Source organism: Pecten maximus, chromosome 5 (assembly GCF_902652985.1).
Source record: "Pecten maximus chromosome 5, xPecMax1.1, whole genome shotgun sequence".
In the NCBI taxonomy this organism is placed as follows: Eukaryota; Metazoa; Mollusca; class Bivalvia; order Pectinida; family Pectinidae; genus Pecten; species Pecten maximus.
The window spans coordinates 43103720-43129097 of record NC_047019.1 but is presented as its reverse complement, the minus strand read 5'-3'; the positions used below and the strand labels follow the sequence as shown (position 1 = coordinate 43129097).

Below are 25378 nucleotides of genomic sequence, written 5' to 3'. Positions count from 1 at the left end.
TAAATACTTTTGTGGTGAACTACGGAGATTTTTGAAATCGTTAGTAATAGAGTTTAATTGATAATTCATATTTAAACTGTACTCGTATAACATAAGAGGCCGCTGGTCGGCCCTTTTTCTATCGGATATGATTTTGCCGACTAAAGTATCTCGCTACGTAAAACCTCTAACATTGTTGGAGTAGTCTAAACTGATGGTTGAAAAACTTTGTCTCCTTCAAAAATAAAGTGGGAGGATTTGCAAATCAGCTAAATTGAAATATTGTTTTAATGATGTATAATATGCCTTATCAAATTCAAGAGCAACGGCAAAAGGCCACACATTAGCCGTAGGATTATAAATATTTAACATAAAGTAACAAGTTGTGATGTAACCATTTAGTGCAGATAACATAAACATACCACTCCGGGGATGACATATGACCATAATCCACTGTTTTTATAAAGTTCAAATTTTTCAGCTTTTTGCAATATTTGTATCGGGGTTGGAAGGAATGTATCCATGTTTTAGAACAATAGCTCATGTCACTTGTGTCAATGTTGATGTAGCATCATGGAGTCAAATTGGTCCCCAGAGCAAATCTGAATTGTTTAGCAGTTAACCCATTATATGTTCTACCTGACATATACCATGTAGTCGGCTGATAGTAGGTGTACATGCAATATAACAATGGAAGGGGCTTCAGGAACGGAAAGCTTTCGACACTGGATCAGGAGACACGGAAGTATTTATTTTCTGATTTTACTTCCAGTTGTAAGTTAGGGATGACGTTTAGTTTATCTGTCCTACTCGACAGGGGGATATCTACAAAAAATATACAAACTTGTTGTTTATGAAACAGAAAAGACCATCCGTTTTATATCATAGGTTTTTATGAAATAATATTTTATAATGTAAAGTTGATTTTCAAGTGTTATAAGGAATTGTTTCTGTCATGCTATCATAAACTGGTATGAAAGAATTCACGTATCAAAGGTAGTGTTTAACATACACAGGACTGATATAATGTATTATGTCATTCTCAAAGTCAAAATCACATTATCCATAGGACAATAACCGTCACCCTAACGAGGATCCTATGAAATACCTTGGTGTACGACTTGTAAATATAGCATTATGATTACACATACATAAATACTTTTATTTATTCCGGGAGTGTATCTGGATCGACATGTGATATGAATTTGAATGTATAAGATATTTACAGGTATGTTGTGTACATCTGATGTGTTTAGCGGTTTTTTACCTGTCTTACAAAGTTAATTAGTGTTGTTCTCCACTGCCTTGGTATTATCATCTATACACCTTTTACAGGTAACCTGTTCTCTAGCAAGCTATGGAACCACTATGAAGAATATTGTGATAACTACGCAGACACTCGACAGTAAGTAGGACCGCTTTTCAACTATTTTTACAATTCTTATCCTGCTGCCATCGTCACTGGTCATGGTCAATGTACTGAGAATTGTTACCATCGTCAGACACTGGTCATGGTCAATATACTGAGAACTACTGCCATGGTCAGACACTGGTTATGGTCAATGTACCGAGAACTGTTACCATCGTCAGACACTGGTCATGGTCAATGTACCGAGAACTGTTACCATTGTCAGACACTGGTCATGGTCAATGTACAGAGAACTGTTACCGTCGTCAGACACTGGTCATGGTCAATGTACAGAGAACTGTTACCATCGTCAGACACTGGTCATGGTCAATGTACAGAGAACTGTTACCATTGTCAGACACTGGTCATGGTCAGTGTACTGAGAACTACTGCCATCGTCAGACACTGGTCATGGTCAATGTACTGAGAACTGTTACCATCGTCAGACACTGGTCATGGTCAATGTACTGAGAACTGTTACCATTGTCAGACACTGGTCATGGTCAATGTACAGAGAACTGTTACCGTCGTCAGACGCTGGTCATGGTCAATGTACTGAGAACTGTTACCATGGTCAGACACTGGTCATGGTCAATGTACAGAGAACTGTTACCATGGTCAGACACTGGTCATGGTCAATGTACAGAGAACTGTTACCATCGTCAGACACTGGTCATGGTCAATGTACTGAGAACTACTGCCATCGTCAGACACTGGTCATGGTCAGTGTACTGAGAACTACTGCCATTGTCAGACACTGGTCATGGTCAATGTACTGAGAACTGTTACCATGGTCAGACACTGGTCATGGTCAATGTACTGAGAACTGTTACCATGGTCAGACACTGGTCATGGTCAATGTACCGAGAACTGTTACCATCGTCAGACACTGGTCATGGTCAATGTACAGAGAACTGTTACCATCGTCAGACACTGGTCATGGTCAATGTACTGAGAAATACTGCCATCGTCAGACGCTGGTCATGGTCAGTGTACTGAGAACTGTTACCATCGTCAGACACTGGTCATGGTCAATGTACAGAGAACTGTTACCATGGTCAGACACTGGTCATGGTCAATGTACTGAGAACTGTTACCATGGTCAGACACTGGTCATGGTCAATGTACTGAGAACTGTTACCATCGTCAGACACTGGTCATGGTCAGTGTACTGAGAACTGTTACCATCGTCAGACACTGGTCATGGTCAATGTACTGAGAACTGTTACCATCGTCAGACACTGGTCATGGTCAATGTACTGAGAACTACTGCCATCGTCAGACACTGGTCATGGTCAATGTACTGAGAACTGTTACCATCGTCAGACACTGGTCATGGTCAATGTACTGAGAACTGTTACCATTGTCAGACACTGGTCATGGTCAATGTACTGAGAACTACTGCCATCGTCAGACACTGGTCATGGTTAATGTACAGAGAACTGTTACCATCGTCAGACACTGGTCATGGTCAATGTACTGAGAACTGTTACCATCGTCAGACACTGGTCATGGTCAATGTACAGAGAACTGTTACCGTCGTCAGACACTGGTCATGGTCAATGTACTGAGAACTGTTACCATCGTCAGACACTGGTCATGGTCAATGTACAGAGAACTGTTACCGTCGTCAGACACTGGTCATGGTCAATGTACAGAGAACTGTTACCATCGTCAGACACTGGTCATGGTCAATGTACTGAGAACTACTGCCATCGTCAGACACTGGTCATGGTCAGTGTACTGAGAACTGTTACCATCGTCAGACACTGGTCATGGTCAATGTACTGAGAACTGTTACCATCGTCAGACACTGGTCATGGTCAATGTACAGAGAACTGTTACCGTCGTCAGACACTGGTCATGGTCAATGTACAGAGAACTGTTACCATCGTCAGACACTGGTCATGGTCAATGTACTGAGAACTACTGCCATCGTCAGACACTGGTCATGGTCAGTGTACTGAGAACTGTTACCATCGTCAGACACTGGTCATGGTCAATGTACTGAGAACTGTTACCATCGTCAGACACTGGTCATGGTCAATGTACTGAGAACTGTTACCATCGTCAGACACTGGTCATGGTCAATGTACTGAGAACTGTTACCATCGTCAGACACTGGTCATGGTCAATGGCCTGAGAACTGTTACCATCGTCAGACACTGGTCATGGTCAATGTAATGAGAACTGTTACCATCGTCAGACACTGGTCATGGTCAATGTACAGAGAACTGTTACCATCGTCAGACACTGGTCATGGTCAATGTACTGAGAACTGTTACCATCGTCAGACACTGGTCATGGTCAGTGTACTGAGAACTGTTACCATCGTCAGACACTGGTCATGGTCAATGTACAGAGAACTGTTACCATGGTCAGACACTGGTCATGGTCAATGTACTGAGAACTGTTGCCATAAAGTCTTTTACCAAACTTATGATAAAATTTCTCTAACAGTAGAGATGTGTTGGAACATGACTTGATAAGTAAAAATCTTTTAATCACATCAAACAAATATTCTATCATCCCTACAGATAGCCCTTAACCTCAGGTACAAGATTCTATTGCTCATGTAGAATGTATTTAACAGCAGTAAAATTTACAATAGATAATTTCTTCAAGTTCTATAATACACATAAATCATACAAAATGATAGAATGCTGTAGAACATTACATCAATGCAACATGCCGTACATGACGGTAATATTATTCTATAACATCATACCGAACATAACGGTAATATTATTCTATAACATCATACCGTACATATAACGGTAACATTATTCTATAACATCATACTGTATATGACGGTAACATTATTCTATAACATCATATACCGTACATAACGGTAACATTATTCTATAACATCATACCGTACATAACGGTAATATTATTCTATAACATCATATACCGTACATAACGGTAACATTATTCTATAACATCATACCGTACATAACGGTAACATTATTCTATAACATCATACCGTACATAACAGTAACATTATTCTATAACATCATACCGTACATAACGGTAACATTATTCTATAACATCATATACCGTACATAACGGTAACATTATTCTATAACATCATACTGTATATGACGGTAACATTATTCTATAACATCATACTGTATATGACGGTAACATTATTCTATAACATCATACCGTACATAACATCATACCGTACATAATGGTAACACTATTCTATAACATCATACTGTACATAATGGTAACATTATTCTATAACATCATACCGTACATAACATCATACCGTACATAATGGTAACATTATTCTATAACATCATACTGTACATAATGGTAACATTATTCTATAACATCATACCGTACATAACATCATACCGTACATAATGGTAACATAATTCTATAACATCATACCGTACATACCATCACTATGGGTTGGGGATTCATGGATTAATGCATTTTTTGGCATAAAAACCTCACGTACCCATATAAAATGCCTATGATATATTGACATAGCAATACCAGTGACAAATATACTTAATCATCGTTCTTGTTTCATATCTCATGAAATCCAGGTGAGCGATACAGGCCCTCTGGGCCTCTTGTATGATTTTACTGTTAGTATAGCAATTGTGCCAAGTCTGTGTTCTTCTCATTTTTTAAAACTTTTCAAGAATCAGAAGATAGCTGACAAACTTTATCTATTGCACACCTGGTATGTACGGTGACAAAAATCGCTGGCCTTATGTAGGTATGACAGGAACACTTATCTACTTTAACTAAGATTGATGTGCCCTAGTTATAGAATTTTGAATTATTTATTTTCTGAATGATTTTAAAAGAAAGTGTCAACACTTTGATAAAATAGATTGTCTTGACTTATGCCACTAATTTGAGAAATTTCCTTTTTAATCCAGCAAACGACATTATAGAATAAATTAGAATGAAATTAAGAAGAGGATGGGGACTGAGCTCCGGTATACATTACGTGTTACAGTGTACTCTTACTGTTAAGTCCATTTATCATGGCCGCATTGAAAAAATTTAGTTGATTTATGTAAAATTTGGACTAAAAGTGCAAAGGTATATTTTTGGTGAACTACTTTATAAAACTAGCAAGGTGTTGTACACTGCTGTTAGGGTGTGTGGATGATGTGGCCAAAGTGTAATCTCTACCAATCCATCCTGCATGTGAGTTATCTTACAAGAATACATTCCTCAAATCACATGTAATACATTGGCAGGGTTACAGAACTCGCTATGTTAAGGTCAGAGGTCAAAGGATTTGAGCTGCAGTACAGGACACAGCAAATGATTGGATGGGATGTACACATTTTATTTACAGCAAATGATTGAATGGGATGTACACATTTTATTTACAGCAAATGATTTGATGGAATGTACACGTTTTATTTACATCAAATGATGAAATGGGATGTACACTTTTTATTTACAGCAAATGATGGAATGGGATGGACACGTTTCATTTACAGCAAATGATTTGATGGAATATACACGTTTTATTTACAGCAAATGATAGTATGGAATGTACACATTTTATTTACAGCAAATGATGGAATGGGATGGACATGTTTCATTTGCTGGTTTCATTTACAGCAAATGATTTGATGGAATGTACATATTTTATTTACAGCAAATGATGGAATGGAATGTACAAGTTTCATTTACAGCAAATGATGGAATGGGATGTACACATTTTATTTACAGCAAATGATTTGATGGAATATACACATTTTATTTACAGCAAATGATTTGATGGAATGTACACATTTTATTTATAGCAAATGATGGAATGGGATGTACATATTTTATTTACAGCCAATGATGGGATTGGATGTACACATTTTATTTACAGCATTTCTAAATGATGGAATGGATGTACACCTTCCATACATGGATGTAAATAACTGATCAACATGAAAACCTGTCTCAGCTAGAGTTTCAGCCAAAATAGTTTGTGTCCATTGAACTGATGCAACATTATAAAAAATGTCAGCCAGTATTGAATGATTTCATGTCAAATACAATAAAGTTGAAGTTTTACTGTGGTAAAGCTCAGATATGTCAGCTAATGTGTTGTGGTGATGGCTTTTAATGTTTATTTATGGCGAGATCTAGTTCTTTCTGGTATATAGTGTATATCTGTAATGTTATATCTAAAGACAGAATTTGCACTTGTTCACCCCAGCATTTAATTGTCAGTAAATTATCTGACAATGATAAAACTAGAAGTTGATCAACTGGAACCAAACTGGACTGTGCTCACTGAACGGCCACATTCAATTTCTTTTTCATGTCCCTTTTCCAGATTGCTAGAAGACAAGTTTAAGTGCGAGGATTCGTTTGTGACTTTCTGTGACCTGAGACGAGGGAAAGCTGAGCACACTATACATACCCTACTCCATCTCCCTGTAAGTACTCGATTAGCTTTTACTGGTATTTCTGCTGTACCACCGTGGCTCCACCTGGTAATGATACCGTCCTGGTGGCTCCACCTGGTAACACGGCAGTGTCTTTGTTTTGGATGATACCGTCCTGGCCTCCTGAAAATTTGGCTTGGATATTTGATGTGTGAAACCTTGTTATGAATGGGTTTATCAGCAATTCAGTTATAGTCTTTACTGTGGTTTTTGATTGAATATTTATATTTTTATTATATATATTTTCTATATTGGATATGCAACATAATTAAATATAATTCATTGCCACTTCTAGGAATCAAACCTGGACCACTATATAGTCTTAGTATTCTACTAATGGAGCAAAAGAGAATTTCTATCTAGCTGAGTGGTATATTTCGAGAATTTCTCTCTAGCCGAGTGGTATATTTCGAGAATTTCTCTCTAGCTTAGTGGTATATTTCGAGAATTTCTCTCTAGCTGAGTGGTATATTTCGAGAATTTCTCTCTAGCCGAGTGATATATTTCAAGAATTTCTCTCTAGCCGAGTGATATATTTCGCTAGTATTTACTACACATACAGAAATACAGATATTATATACATGTAATATAAATATCTTGTTGGGGACTTTTCAATAGGAAAATTGCCAGTGGTCAGTTGACAGACATGAAAAGAATACAATGATGCATACATACATTGTATGGAAAATATTGAGTATCTTTTAAATCAAATGGTACCAGGTTTGTTTTGAATGCAATTGATTTTGGTACAGAAATTGTCCAATGGAGTGAGGTAGTGTCATACCTTGTACATATGTTTATGTACAAGTGCTTTCCCTCATATATACCCAATAAGACCCTTCCTAACGTCAGTCATATGGTGTGGACAGTAGCCATACATTTTCCAAACCTGTAAGAGTTACTTCCCCTAGGACATGTTATTTAAAAACTCTTTGCAATCTCAATTCTTTAAGAGTTGATTTACAATGGTGAATCGATCACCAGCCACAGAACTTTATGTACTTAGGACATCACCATAGTTAGATATCCATGTGATATAAAAGCAAAGAATTTATTTTGTTAACATTCTAATTTGTGTGATAAAGAAATAACACAAACAAATTCCATGTTTATCCTCAAATAAACCCTCACCCTTAGTGTCAAGTTCAAGTATCGACATTTGGGGAGAGCTTATTTATGAGCTATGTTAAGCTTACTTTTTCAAAATTGATGAAAAAAATGCACAAGGGTGCTTATTGAGGGCAGGTGCTTATTTACAAAGAAATATGGTACTTTTTGGCCAATTGTGGGAATTTGTTATATCAAATGGCAACTGTTGGAACAAGTTATCCATTGTGTGTACTCTGAGTTTTATATTAAATGTAAAACAAAATATTGTGTCTTTCAGGTGATTTATCAAAAGATGAATTCCAGAATGATATTTATGTCATTAGATATTTCACATTCCATTCCAAATATTGGTATCATTCAGACCTTGTTGTTTTACCTCTAAATTTGATGTAACCACTAGGAAAACACTTCAAATCTTAAACATTTTTTCTTTAAATAATAACTGATTTTAATTTACACATTTGTCTAGCCTATCCCATCCACAGCTTTTCAATAAAACCATCCTGTTCCTGATGGGTTGGAGTATCCTGATGGGTTGGAGTAGGTACAGGTGTTTTATTGTCAACAGAATCGTGTCCTATTTCCTGTTTGGTAAGATTGTTTACATTGTGATAGAGATACATATGGTGAGGTTTTCTTTGGTAAGATGATGGAAAATAATTTCCTGTTCTTATAACTTCTGATGTCTCATAACCAGATACAGACCCTGTAATAATTGATAACAAAATTGGGTATTTGTTCATATTATTAATTATGAAGGGTTATGTGATTTAACATCATGAGAAAATAAATACGTCTTTAAAAAGCATGTATTGTTGGAATTTTGAATGTGACAGTAAATATTGATCTATTTGTTGTATTGGCATAAACCTCTTCACTTATGTGTGGCTTGATTTTATCTTAATTTGATAGGATTGAGTTTATTGGCCAATTCCAAGATGGCCACTTTGTTTTTGATAAGCTCCAACTGTTTTACAAATATTTCAGGTCAATTTTTATCAAACTACTCAACTCTGTCCATAAAATCATTTCGCTCCCTAAGAGGCTGTTATTGCCACTGGCATGTATACCAAACTTGTAGCAATACAGGACATTTAGGCCTCTTATTGTAGGACTGACTTTGATTGATTTGTAACATTAATACAGGATATTTTAATCTTTGTAACTAAACCTAATTATAGTAATTTCAACTTCTTAAATGAACTGTTTTGTAGTGCATGCTTGGAGAATTTCTTTGAGCATGAACTTCACTCCTTGTTTAGTGTATATCAGCTGGTTATGTTTCATTCATAAACAACAACACGTATGTGACAGCTTATTTTACTGCCAACAAATATTCCAGTAATTCATCACCTTGTTGTTGATCAAAAGAATATTATTAAGCAGGTAACATAATTTGGTTTTACCTGACCAATCATTCTCGTTATCCTACCTGGACAGATATATTACCTTTTTGACAGGAGCACACCCTCACCCTGCTAAGTCTCATCATCTTATCTTTTGTACCAGTCTGTCGGAAGTTTGATCGCATTTCACAAAATCAACAACTTCTTCATAGACACTGAGTTTGTTTACACCTGTGCTGATTGATCAGAATACCTGTTTGTTCTGTCAGGTGTGTAAATCCCAATTCACAGGTTGGGACAGTGATATGCAGTTTGGAGAAGGTAAAACATGTCTTCGGGGTTACAAGTGAAATGTTTTAACCAATAACACCTTATGACCAGATATATTACAGTTATCTTTGTATCGTTATCTACAAGTCAATACATACCAAGGTGAACTGACATTTAACTTACACTTCAGAAAACAAAAATTTTGAATCATACAGTAATTAAAACAGGCCCCCATTCTAGTGCATTTAAGTAAAGATTCTATTAATTTACCCCACAATAAAACCAACCTCACTAACCTCACTACATGTCATGCATACATTGTTATTAAACACAAATCAATGATTCTTTAGTATTTAGATAAGTACAAACCTTTTTAAATAAGTTTCAATTTTGTATTCTTGCTAATGAATTTTTACATGATTCCAGATAACTTATCTATGAACAGATTAATATACATTACCTGGTGTTAGTATACCCTAGACACCAGGTATGGTACATAAGATACTATCTTAGTCTTGGAGACAGCCTCCTGTATATAAAACTCATAAAGGTCAGGGGTCAGTGGTATATCTCTCTAGTTTATGTCAGATGCCATGGCAGTTGGTTTTGTAGGGAGTCCGACAACCACATAAGCTGACAGTACCCTAAATTAACATACACTGACAGTACTCTACATTGACATACACTGTCAGTACCCTACATTAACATACACTGTCAGTACCCTACATTAACATACACTGTCAGTACCCTACATTAACACTGTCAGTACCCTACATTGACATACACTGTCAGTACCCTACATTGACATACACTGTCAGTACCTTACATTAACATACACTGTCTGTACCCTACATTGACATACACTGTCAGTACCCTACATTAACATACACTGTCAGTACCCTACATTAACATACACTGTCAGTACCCTACATTGACATACACTGTCAGTACCCTACATTGACATACACTGTCTGTACCCTACATTGACATACACTGTCAGTACCCTACATTAACACTGTCAGTACCCTACATTAACATACACTGTCAGTACCCTACATTAACATACATTGTCAGTACCCTACATTGACATACACTGTCAGTACCCTACATTAACAGACACTGTCAGTACCCTACATTAACATACACTGTCAGTACCCTACATTAACATACACTGTCAGTACCCTACATTAACATACACTGTCAGTACCCTACATTAACATACACTGTCAGTACCCTACATTGACATACACTGTCAGTACCCTACATTAACATACATTGTCAGTACCCTACATTGACATACACTGTCAGTACCCTACATTAACAGACACTGTCAGTACCCTACATTAACATACACTGTCAGTACCCTACATTAACATACACTGTCAGTACCCTACATTAACATACACTGTCAGTACCCTACATTAACATACACTGTCAGTACCCTACATTGACATACACTGTCAGTACCCTACATTAACATACATTGTCAGTACCCTACATTAACATACACTGTCAGTACCCTACATTGACATACACTGTCTGTACCCTACATTAACACTGTCAGTACCCTACATTAACATACACTGTCAGTACCCTACATTAACATACACTGTCAGTACCCTACATTAACATACACTGTCAGTACCCTACATTGACATACACTGTCAGTACCCTACATTAACATACACTGTCTGTACCCTACATTGACATACACTGTCAGAACCCTACATTAACATACACTGTCAGTACCCTACATTAACACTGTCAGTACCCTACATTAACACTGTCAGTACCCTACATTAACATACACTGTCAGTACCCTACATTGACACACACTGTCAGTACCCTACATTGACACTGTCAGTACCCTACATTGACATACACTGTCAGTACCCTACATTGACATACACTGTCAGTACCCTACATTAACATACACTGTCAGTACCCTACATTGACATACACTGTCAGTACCCTACATTAACACTGTCAGTACCCTACATTAACATACACTGTCAGTACCCTACATTGACATACACTGACAGTACCCTACATTAACATACATTGTCAGTACCCTACATTAACATACACTGTCAGTACCCTACATTAACATACACTGTCAGTACCCTACATTAACATACACTGTCAGTACCCTACATTAACATACACTGTCAGTACCCTACATTAACATACACTGTCAGTACCCTACATTGACATACACTGTCAGTACCCTACATTAACATACACTGTCTGTACCCTACATTGACATACACTGTCAGAACCCTACATTAACATACACTGTCAGTACCCTACATTAACACTGTCAGTACCCTACATTAACACTGTCAGTACCCTACATTAACATACACTGTCAGTACCCTACATTGACACACACTGTCAGTACCCTACATTGACACTGTCAGTACCCTACATTGACATACACTGTCAGTACCCTACATTGACATACACTGTCAGTACCCTACATTAACATACACTGTCAGTACCCTACATTGACATACACTGTCAGTACCCTACATTAACACTGTCAGTACCCTACATTAACATACACTGTCAGTACCCTACATTGACATACACTGACAGTACCCTACATTAACATACATTGTCAGTACCCTACATTAACATACACTGTCAGTACCCTACATTAACATACACTGTCAGTACCCTACATTAACATACACTGTCAGTACCCTACATTAACATACACTGTCAGTACCCTACATTAACATACATTGTCAGTACCCTACATTAACATACACTGTCAGTACCCTACATTAACATACACTGTCAGTACCCTACATTAACATACACTGTCAGTACCCTACATTAACATACACTGTCAGTACCCTACATTAACACTGTCAGTACCCTACATTAACACTGTCAGTACCCTACATTAACATACACTGTCAGTACCCTACATTGACATACACTGACAGTACCCTACATTAACATACACTGTCAGTACCCCACATTGACATACACTGTCAGTACCCTACATTGACATACACTGTCAGTACCCTACATTGACATACACTGTCAGTATTCTACATTAACATACACTGTCTGTACCCTACATTAGCATACACTGTCAGTACCCTACATTGACATACACTGTCAGTACCCTACATTGAAATACACTGTCAGTACTCTACATTAACATACACTGTCAGTACCCTACATTAACATACACTGTCAGTACCCTACATTAACATACACTGTCAGTACCCTACATTAACACTGTCAGTACCCTACATTGAAATACACTGTCAGTACTCTACATTAACATACACTGTCAGTACCCTACATTAACATACACTGTCAGTACCCCACATTGACATACACTGTCAGTACCCTACATTAACATACACTGTCAGTACCCTACATTAACATACACTGTCTGTACCCTACATTAACATACACTGTCTGTACCCTACATTAACACTGTCAGTACCCTACATTGACATACACTGTCAGTACCCTACATTGACATATACTGTCAGTACCCTACATTGACATATACTGTCAGTACCCTACATTAACACTGTCAGTACCCTACATTAACACTGTCAGTACCCTACATTGATATACACTGTCAGTACCCTACATTGACATACACTGTCAGTACCCTACATTAACACTGTCAGTACCCTACATTAACATACACTGTCAGTACCCTACATTAACATACATTGTCAGTACCCTACATTAACATACACTGTCAGTACCCTACATTAACACTGTCAGTACCCTACATTAACACTGTAAGTACCCTACATTAACATACACTGTCAGTACCCTACATTAACATACATTGTCAGTACCCTACATTAACATACACTGTCAGTACCCTACATTAACACTGTCAGTACCCTACATTAACATACACTGTCAGTACCCTACATTGACATACACTGTCAGTACCCTACATTGACATACATTGTCTGTACCCTACATTAACACTGTCAGTACCCTACATTAACATACATTGTCAGTACCCTACATTAACATACACTGTCAGTACCCTACATTGACATACACTGTCTGTACCCTACATTAACACTGTCAGTACCCTACATTAACATACACTGTCAGTACCCTACATTAACATACACTGTCAGTACCCTACATTAACACTGTCAGTACCCTACATTAACACTGTCAGTACCCTACATTAACACTGTCAGTACCCTACATTAACACTGTCAGTACCCTACATTAACATACACTGTCAGTACCCTACATTAACATACACTGTCAGTACCCTACATTAACATACACTGTCAGTACCCTACATTGACATACACTGTCTGTACCCTACATTGACATACACTGTAAGTACCCTACATTAACATACACTGTCTGTACCCTACATTGACATACACTGTCAGTACCCTACATTAACATACACTGTCAGTACCCTACATTGACATACACTGTCAGTACCCTAAATTAACATACACTGTCAGTACTCTACATTAACACTGACAGTACCCTACATTGACATACACTGTCAGTACCCTACATTAACATACACTGTCAGTACCCTACATTGACATACACTGTCTGTACCCTACATTGACATACACTGTAAGTACCCTACATTAACATACACTGTCAGTACCCTAAATTAACATACACTGTCAGTACCCTACATTAACACTGTCAGTACCCTACATTAACATACACTGTCAGTACCCTACATTAACATACACTGTCAGTACCCTACATTAACATACACTGTCAGTACCCTACATTAACATACACTTTCAGTACCCCACCTTGACATACACTGTCAGTACCCTACATTAACATACACTGTCAGTACCCTACATTGACATACACTGTCAGTACCCTACATTAACATACACTGTCAGTACCCTACATTGACATACACTGTCAGTACCCTACATTAGCATACACTGTCAGTACCCTACATTGACATACACTGTCAGTACCCTACATTGACATACACTGTCAGTACCCTACATTGACATACACTGTCAGTACCCTAGATTACTGATTTTCAACCTTATTCCTGTAATGCAGTGATGCTGAAGACTTTGTTTTAAACAAACCACCAATATTATGAACTTTACTGATTATTTTTGCAGTGTGCTACTGCCATGAAAGTCCACCTTGATGATAATTTACTTTGACTGAATTTGTTTTGGTTATCTATATTATTCTGAATTTGTCTTGCCAATTTTCACTGCTCTAAATTTGTCTCCTTAATTTATAGCTTATTTGTCGTCTCCACTTACTTAGCTTGCAAATGTAAGAAATCTGTCCAAACAGGGTTACTTCACAAATTATAGCTTACAAAGGTTACAGACACCCTCATGAATAATTCATATTTCTTACCTACGTAGGCCGGCTGTTTATCATTCATACAGCTTACCTGACATATATACGTGGAGACACAGAGCCCAGCCACAGGTGCTAATGTGTGGCTGGTTGGTCCATATTGTAGAGTTTGTTGAAACTTAAATGCAGTAAAGATACTTAATGCTCAGCACTAATGACAGAGGTTATATTCTAAAGAAGAGCGTTAACCATGTCAGAATATTTCACTTTCATCCTTAAAGATTTAGATGCTTTCTGCCCTTATATGTTGTTTATATATAGAGCTGTTAAATGGCTAGCTGGTGTCTTGGAAAAAGAGATGTTTTATTTATCAATTTTTTATAACAAACCAATTATTTGGTTTGCCTTACTAGCAAAGGGGCTACAATAGCTCATTCAGTTAGAGTATCCGAGGTTCATGGTTTGGCACTCCCTACCTGTGGAGGTTTGTGTTTCTCAGGCTATGCTGGTTGTGTCCATGGCCAAGACACTTAACCATAATTGCTCAGGATGGCATGTGACATGCCTTCCCAATGATGTTATTGAGGGAGCCACTAGCTACTACAAGGAGACCACACCTTAAAATGACCCTGGCTGTTCATGGGGAAATAAACCCAACAAACAAACCTTACTGGCTGGTCATTGAAAGGCATGTAAGGCTCAGATAATAAAGAGGAAAAAACTCAAATGTAGAGATGGACAAACTCAAAGGTCTTAAGTATAGAAGTGGACAGACTCAAGAGGTCTTAGGAAAAGAAGTGGACAAACTCAGATGTCTTAGGTATAGAAGTGGACAAACTCAGAGGTCATAGGTATAGAAGTGGACAAACTCAGAGGTCTTGGGTATAGAAGTGGACAAACTCAGAGGTCATGGGTATAGAAGTAAATGGACTTTTATTAGCCCACCATCATCAGATGGTGGGCTATTCAAATCGCCCTGCGTCCGTCGTCCGTCCGTCCATCCGTAAACAATTCTTGTTATCGCTATTTCTCAGAAAGTACTGAAGGGATCTTTCTCAAATTTCATATATAGGTTCCCCTTGGTGCCTAGTTATGCATATTGCATTTTGAGACCAATCGGGAAACAACATGGCCAACAGGCAGCCATCTTGGATTTTGACAATTGAAGTTTGTTATCGCTAATTCTCAGAAAGCAGTGAAGGGATCTTTCTCAAATTTGATATGTAGGTTCCCCTTGGTGCCTAGTTATGCATATTGCATTTTGAGACCAAACAGAAAACAACATGGCCGACAGGCAGCCATCCTGGATTTTGACAATTGAAGTTTGTTATCGCTAATTCTCAAAAAGTAATAAAGGGATCTTTCTCAAATTTCATATATAGGTTCTCCTTGGTGCCTAGTTATGCATATTGCATTTTGAGACAAATCGGAAAACAACATGGCTGACAGGAAGCCATCTTGGATTTTGACAATTGAAGTTTGTTATCGCTATACAGAAGGTGCTGAAGGGATCTTTCTCAAATTTCATATGTAGATTCCCTTTGGTCCCTGATGTTGCATTTTGGGACCAATCCGAAAACAACATGGCAGACAGACAGCCATTATCGCTAAATCTTAAATTTTATATATAGGTTCCCTTTGTTTGAAAAGTAATGGAGGGCTGTTTCTGAATTTACAGAGATTAGTAAGACTTAGAGGAAGGGAAAAGTAGAGAAAAGATCAATCTGACATGGAACCTATGAAGATCATTCAATGGTGGGCGCCAAGATCCCTCTGGGATCTCTTGTTAAAAGTACGTTCATCAAGAACAAATCATCACAATCATTTAATATTCTCTTAGCAAAAAGTTAATATAAGTAAAGGTTTGTGGGAGATGGTGTCACTCTGCCCCGACTGTGGTACAAAGCCAGCCTGTCACCCCATCTGATGTCAGGTTATCAGTATGGACCATCAGCCACTGGGAGCCATAGTAACCGCATAATTTAATGGACTCCATTATCATTGTAATGGTGAAGAAAAAAACACTATATAATTTCATTAGTTTTCAGTCTGTAGATTTTACTGATACTTAGTTCTACAACGTAAGCACTTTAATTGTACATAGAATAGGTAAGAAATAGTCCACAATATCATACCATAAAATATCATCAACATTACACTTTAGTTCAACATATTCCACATATTTGGTTTTTGAAATGATTTCTTTGGAATTATATATTTTTTTTATTAATATGAATATTTCTGGTGCAGTTGAATACTGTTTTCCTGTTACGGAACATCGATAGCCAAATAAGGGCTTTAAAATCCTGCAGTTTTTATGAGCTAGGAAGACTACAACATACTGTTGTTGGTTGTTGTTGCAGTCTTATCCATGATCACACATTCCATCTAGGTGTGTTCGTGCAATGTGCACATTGTGGGGAGATAGGAGTTAGCGGTAACATGCTGTTACACTGAGGTGACAAGTTATGGGAGATTTTATCATATTTATTGCATATTTTCACCAGAATACAGTTTAACTGTAAACAATTTGTCCATTTAAATTTCTGTGTGCTGATCTGTAGTTTCACTACAATAAAGCATACAATTTATTCATTTGCATTCCAAGGATCTGATCTCAACAGGCGGATATCTGCATTCCTCTGATCACATTAATATCAGAAGTCTTTCCAGTATTGATGGCTATTCCCTTCACGATCTCTGTAATAATGCTGTAACTACAATACCAGAATAGTATTACATGCTTTCTTCAGGTAAATTGATCTTTATATGGTTCAGGGGGATACACTGGTGTTTTCATAAAGGTGTAGGCAAGAGGATTCAGGGGATACACTGGTGTTCTCATGTAGGTGTAGCCAGTAGGACTAATGGGTTCAAGGGGATACACTGTGTTCTCGTGTAGGTGTAGGGCTAGAGGGTTCAGGGGGATACACTGGTGTTCTCGTGTAGTTGTAGGGCTAGAGGGTTCAGGGGATACACTGGTGTTCTCGTGTAGGTGTAGGGCTAGAGGGTTCAGGGGATACACTGGTGTTCTCGTGAAGTTGTAGGGCTAAAGGGTTCAGGGGGATACACTGGTGTTCTCATGAAGTTGTAGGGCTAGAGGGTTCAGGGGATACACTGGTGTTCTCGTGTAGGTGTAGGGCTAGAGGGTTCAGGGGGAAACACTGGTGTTCTCATGTAGGTGTAGGGCTAGAGGGTTCAGGGGATACACTGGTGTTCTCGTGTAGGTGTAGGGCTAGAGGGTTCAGTGGGATACACTGGTGTTCTCATGTAGGTGTAGCCAGTAGGACTAATGGGTTCAAGGGGATACACTGGTGTTCTCGTGTAGGTGTAGGGCTAAAGGGTTCAGGGGGATACACTGGTGTTCTCCTGTAGGTGTAGGACTAAAGGGTTCAGTGGGATACACTGGTGTTCTCGTGTAGTTGTAGGGCTAAAGGGTTCAGGGGAATCACCAAAACTTTTAGCACAATTTATAAGGTGATAGAATGGAGGAAAATCTGTATTGTAAAATATGAAATTGAGGGGAATTGAGCAAATATTCATTGGATTATAAGAGTTTTTAGGAACTTTCCGACAGAGCTTTATGTTTTATATGTCTTTCCAACTTGTGAGGTCTGGATGGCTATACAGTAAGGTAACACAATTACATCTAATTGGTATTCTTGGCCATAAAAACCTAACAGCCTGATGCTGAATTATTGTTCACCTGCACACTTGCTATTCTTGTCATCAATCCATTTACATGGTGTTTGAGGATTATCTCTCACTATACACAGCTTGTAAGACATCTCCTTTAGGCTACCAAATCTCTGTTGTCACCTTTCAAAACCAGACTCACCAATTTGCATTATCATGAATTGCATGGTATATTACAGCTAAATAAATGCTGTGTGTTTGTTATACAACAGGGATGAAGATAAGATTTCTTATTAGCCCACCATCATCAGATGGTGGGCTATTCAAATCGCCCTGCGTCCGTGGTCCGTCGTCCGTCCGTCCGTCCGTCCCTCCGTCCGTCCGTCCCTCCGTCCGTCCGTCCGTCCGTAAACAATTCTTGTTATCGCTAATCCTCAGAAAGTACTGAAGGGATCTTTCTCAAATTTCATATGTGGGTTCCCCTTGGTGCCTAGTTATGCATATTGCATTTTGAGACCAATCGGAAAACAACATGGCCGACAGGCAGCCATCTTGGATTTTGACAATTGAAGTTTGTTATCGCTATTTCTGAGAAAATACAGAAGGGATCTTTCACAAATTTCATATGTAGGCTCCCCTTGGTGCCTAGTTATGCATATTGCATTTTGAGACCAATCGGAAAACAACATGGCCGACAGGCAGCCATCTTGGATTTTGATAATTGAAGTTTGTTATCGCTATTTCTGAGAAAGTACTGAAGGGATCTTTCTCAAATTTCATATGTAGGCTCCCCTTGGTGCCTAGTTATGCATATTGCATTTTGAGACCAATCGGAAAACAACATGGCCGACAGGCAGCCATCTTGGATTTTGATAATTGAAGTTTGTTATCGCTATTTCTGAGAAAGTACGGAAGGGATCTTTCTCAAATTTCATATGTAGGTTCCCCTTGGTGCCTAGTTATGCATATTGCATTTTGAGACCAATCGGAAAACAACATGGCCGACAGGCAGCCATCTTGGATTTTGACAATTGAAGTTTGTTATCGCTATTACTGAGAAAGTACTGAAGGGATCTTTCTCAAATTTTATATGTGGGTTCCCCTTGGTGCGTTGTTATACATATTGCATTTTGAGACCAATCGGAAAACAACATGGCCGACAGCCAGCCATCTTGGATTTTGACAATTGAAGTTTGTTATCGCTATTTCTCAGAAAGTACTGAAGGGATCTTTCTCAAATTTCATATGTAGGTTCCCCTTGGTGCCTAGGTATGCATATTACATTTTGAGACCTATCGGAAAACAACATGGCCGACAGGCAGCCATTTTAGATTTTGACAATTAAAGTTTGTTATCGCTGTTTCTCAGAAAGTGCTGAAGGGATCTTTCTCAAATTTTCATATGTAGGTTCCCCTCAGTGCCTTTTTATGCATATTGCATTTTGAGACTAAACGTAAAAAAAACATGGCCTACAGGCAGCCATCTTGGATTTTGACAATTGAAGTTTGTTATCGCTATTTTTCAGAAAGTACTGAAGGGATCTTTCTCAAACATTTTTGTAAGTTCCCCTTGGTCAGTAGTTCTGCATATTGCATCTTGGGACCAATAGGAAAACAACATGGCCGACAGGCAGCCATCTTGGATTTTGACAATTGAAGTTTGTTATCGCTATTTATCATTTGTAGGTTGCCCTTTGTGCCTAGTTATGCATATTGGATTTTGAGACCAATCAGAAAACAACCTGCCCGACAGGCAGCCATCTTGTATTTTGACAATTGAAGTTTGTTATCGCTATTTTACAGAAGGTACTGAAGGGATCTTTTTCAAATTTCATATGTAGGTTCCCCTTGGTCCCTGGTGTTGCATTTTGGGACCAATCCGAAAAAAACAGACAGCCTTTATCGCTAAATCTTAAATTTTTAGCCCACCATCATCAGATGGTGGGCTGTTCAAATCGCCCTGCGTCCGTGGTCCGTCCGTCCGTCCCTCCGTCCCTCCGTCCCTCCGTCCGTAAACAATTCTTGTTATCGCTATTTCTCAGAAAGTACTGAAGGGATCTTTCTCAAATTTCATATGTAGGTTCCCCTTGGTGACTAGTTAAGCATATTGCGTTTTGAGACCAATCTGAAAACAAGATGGCCGACAGACAGCCATCTTGGATTTTGACAATTGAAGTTTGTTATCGCTATTTCTGAGAAAGTACTGAAGGGATCTTTCTCAAATTTCATATGCAGGTTCCCCTTGGTGCCTAGTTATGCATATTGCGTTTTGAGACCAATCTGAAAACAACATGGCCGACAGGCAGCCATCTTGGATTTTGACAATTGAAGTTTGTTATCGCTATTTCTGAGAAAGTACTGAATGGATCTTTCTGAAATTTCATATGTAGGTTTCCCTTGGTGCCTAGTTATGCATATTGCGTTTTGAGACCAATCTAAAAACAACATGGCCGACAGGCAGCCATCTTGGATTTTGACAATTGAAGTTTGTTATCGCTATTTCTGAGAAAGTACTGAAGGGATCTTTCTCAAATTTCATATGCAGGTTCCCCTTGGTGCCTAGTTATGCATATTGCGTTTTGAGACCAATCTGAAAACAACATGGCCGACAGGCAGCCATCTTGGATTTTGACAATTGAAGTTTGTTATCGCTATTTCTGGGAAAGTACTGAATGGATCTTTCTGAAATTTCATATGTAGGTTTCCCTTGGTGCCTAGTTATGCATATTGCGTTTTGAGACCAATCTGAAAACAACATGGCTGACAGGCAGCCATCTTGGATTTTGACAATTGAAGTTTGTTATCACTATTTCTGAGAAAGTACTGAATGGATCTTTCTGAAATTTCATATGTAGGTTTCCCTTGGTGCCTTGTTATGCATATTGCGTTTAGAGACCAATCTGAAAACAACATGGCCGACAGGCAGCCATCTTGGATTTTGACAATTGAAGTTTGTTATCACTATTTCTGAGAAAGTACTTAATGGATCTTTCTGAAACTTCATATGTAAGTTTCCCTTGGTGCCTAGTTATGCATATTGCATTTTGAGACCAATCTGAAAATAACATGACCGACAGGCAGCCATCTTGGATTTTGACAATTGAAGTTTGTTATCGCTATTTCTGAGAAAATACTGAAGGGATCTTTCTCAAATTTCATTTTGAGGTTCCCCTTGGTGCCTCATTATGCTTATTGTATTTTGAGATCAATTGGAAAACAATATGGCCGACAGACCGCCATCTTGAATTTTGACAATTGAAGTTTGTTATCTCTATTTCTCAAAGTACTGAATGGATCTTTCTCAAATTTCATAAGTAGGTTCCCCTTGGTCCCTTGTATTGCATTTTTGGACCAGTCTGTCCTGAAAACAACCTGGCAAACAAACAGCCATTATCATTCAATCTCAGGTTTCTTATATAGCTAGGATTCCCTTGTTTGAAAAGTACTGGATGGATGTCTCAATTTGCACAGATTAGTAAAATGAAGGGAAAAGTAGAGAAAAGATCAATCTGACATGGAACCTATGAAGATCATTCAATGGTGGGCGCCAAGATCCCTCTGGGATCTCTTGTATATATAGGTTCCCCTTGTTTGAAAAGTACTAGAGGGCTGTTTCTGAATTTACACAGATTAGTAAGACTTAGAAGAAGGGAAAAGTAGAGAAAAGATCAATCTGACATGGAACCTATAAAGATCATTCAATGGTGGGCGCCAAGATCCCTCTGGGATCTCTTGTTTTTACACAAGGGAGGCTTCCTTGGATGGCAAAACCTATTGGTTTCATCCCTGCCCTGTATAGGATAGTTATATGTCCTATTCTATACCTATATACATGACATCTGGCCACAGCCCCCTTCTACAGGAATAGAACATGACATGTTTCTCTAGCCACAGCCCCCTTCTACAGGAATAGAACATGACATGATTCTCTGGCCACAGCCCCGTTCTACAGGAATAGAACATGACATGTTTCTCTAGCCACAGCCCCCTTCTACAGGAATAGAACATGACATGTTTCTCTGGCCACAGCCCCCTTCTACAGGAATAGAACATGACATGTTTCTCTAGCCACAGCCCCCTTCTACAGGAATGGAACATGACATGATTCTCTAGCCACAGCCCCCTTCTACAGGAATAGAACATGACATGTTTCTCTAGCCACAGCCCCCTTCTACAGGAATAGAACATGACATGTTTCTCTGGCCACAGCCCCCTTCTACAGGAATAGAACATGACATGATTCTCTAGCCACAGCCCCCTTCTACAGGAATAGAACATGACATGTTTCTCTGGCCACAGCCCCCTTCTACAGGAATGGAACATGACATGATTCTCTGGCCACAGCCCCCTTCTACAGGAATAGAACATGACATGTTTCTCTGGCTACAGCCCCCTTCTACAGGAATAGAACATGACATGTTTCTCTAGTCACAGCCCCCTTCTACAGGAATAGAACATGACATGATTCTCTGGCCACAGCCCCCTTCTACAGGAATAGAACATGACATGTTTCTCTGGCCACATCCCCCTTCTACAGGAATAGAACATGACATGTTTCTCTAGCCACAGCCCCCTTCTACAGGAATAGAACATGACATGATTCTCTAGCCACAGCCCCCTTCTACAGGAATAGAACATGACATGTTTCTCTAGCCACAGCCCCCTTCTACAGGAATAGAACATGACATGATTCTCTGGCCACAGCCCCCTTCTACAGGAATAGAACATGACATGTTTCTCTAGCCACAGCCCTGTTCTACAGGAATAGAACATGACATGATTCTCTGGCCACAGCCCCCTTCTACAGGAATAGAACATGACATGTTTCTCTAGCCACAGCCCCCTTCTACAGGAATAGAACATGACATGATTCTCTGGCCACAGCCCTGTTCTACAGGAATAGAACATGACATGTTTCTCTAGCCACAGCCCCTTCTACAGGAATAGAACATGACATGTTTCTCTAGCCACAGCCCCCTTCTACAGGAATAGAACATGACATGTTTCTCTAGCCACAGCCCCCTTCTACAGGAATAGAACATGACATGTTTCTCTGGCCACAGCCCTGTTCTACAGGAATAGAACATGACATGTTTCTCTGGCCACAGCCCCCTTCTACAGGAATAGAACATGACATGTTTCTCTGGCCACAGCCCCCTTCTACAGGAATAGAACATGACATGTTTCTCTGGCCACAGCCCTGTTCTACAGAAATAGAACATGACATGTTTCTCTGGCCACAGCTCCCTTCTACAGGAATAGAACATGACATGTTTCTCTAGCCACAGCCCCTTCTACAGGAATAGAACATGACATGTTTCTCTAGCCACAGCCCCCTTCTACAGGAATAGAACATGACATGTTTCTCTGGCCACAGCTCCCTTCTACAGGAATAGAACATGACATGTTTCTCTGGCCACAGCTCCCTTCTACAGGAATAGAACATGACATGATTCTCTGGCCACAGCCCCCTTCTACAGGAATAGAACATGACATGATTCTCTAGTCACAGCCCCCTTCTACAGGAATAGAACATGACATGATTCTCTGGCCACAGCCCCCTTCTACAGGAATAGAACATGACATGTTTCTCTAGCCACAGCCCCCTTCTACAGGAATAGAACATGACATGTTTCTCTAGCCACAGCCCCCTTCTACAGGAATAGAACATGACATGTTTCTCTAGCCACAGCTCCCTTCTACAGGAATAGAACATGACATGATTCTCTGGCCACAGCCCCCTTCTACAGGAATAGAACATGACATGATTCTCTAGCCACAGCCCCCTTCTACAGGAATAGAACATGACATGTTTCTCTGGCCACAGCCCCCTTCTACAGGAATAGAACATGACATGATTCTCTAGCCACAGCCCCCTTCTACAGGAATAGAACATGACATGATTCTCTAGCCACAGCCCCCTTCTACAGGAATAGAACATGACATGATTCTCTAGCCACAGCCCCCTTCTATAGGAATAGAACATGACATGATTCTCTAGCCACAGCCCCCTTCTACAGGAATAGAACATGACATGTTTCCCTAGCCACAGCCCCCTTCTATAGGAATAGAACATGACATGTTTCTCTGGCCACAGCCCCCTTCTACAGGAATAGAACATGACATGATTCTCTAGCCACAGCCCCCTTCTACAGGAATAGAACATGACATGATTCTCTAGTCACAGCCCCCTTCTACAGGAATAGAACATGACATGTTTCTCTGGCCACAGCCCCCTTCTACAGGAATAGAACATGACATGATTCTCTGGCCACAGCCCCCTTCTACAGGAATAGAACATGACATGTTTCTCTAGCCACAGCCCCCTTCTACAGGAATAGAACATGACATGTTTCTCTAGCCACAGCCCCCTTCCACAGGAATAGAACATGACATGATTCTCTAGCCACAGCCCTGTTCTACAGGAATAGAACATGACATGTTTCTCTAGCCACAGCCCCCTTCTACAGGAATAGAACATGACATGATTCTCTGGCCACAGCCCCCTTCTACAGGAATAGAACATGACATGTTTCTCTAGCCACAGCCCCCTTCTACAGGAATAGAACATGACATGATTCTCTGGCCACAGCCCCCTTCTACAGGAATAGAACATGACATGTTTCTCTGGCCACAGCCCCCTTCTACAGGAATAGAACATGACATGTTTCTCTAGCCACAGCTCCCTTTTACAGGAATAGAACATGACATGATTCTCTGGCCACAGCCCCCTTCTACAGGAATAGAACATGACATGTTTCTCTAGCCACAGCCCCTTCTACAGGAATAGAACATGACATGTTTCTCTAGCCACAGCCCCCTTCTACAGGAATAGAACATGACATGTTTCTCTGGCCACAGCTCCCTTCTACAGGAATAGAA

General features: G+C 39.3%; 1 protein-coding gene across 1 annotated transcript in view; it reads left to right on the top strand.

Moving 5' to 3' along the window:
• Positions 1-25378, top strand: part of LOC117328103 (rho GTPase-activating protein 20-like) — a 208158-nt gene that overhangs the window by 78551 nt on the left and 104229 nt on the right. Inside the window, exons 6-7 of the mRNA XM_033885463.1 lie at positions 1315-1384; positions 6702-6804. Of these exons, the coding sequence (XP_033741354.1) occupies positions 1315-1384; positions 6702-6804 (173 nt within the window). The remainder of the gene's footprint in view (positions 1-1314; positions 1385-6701; positions 6805-25378) is intronic.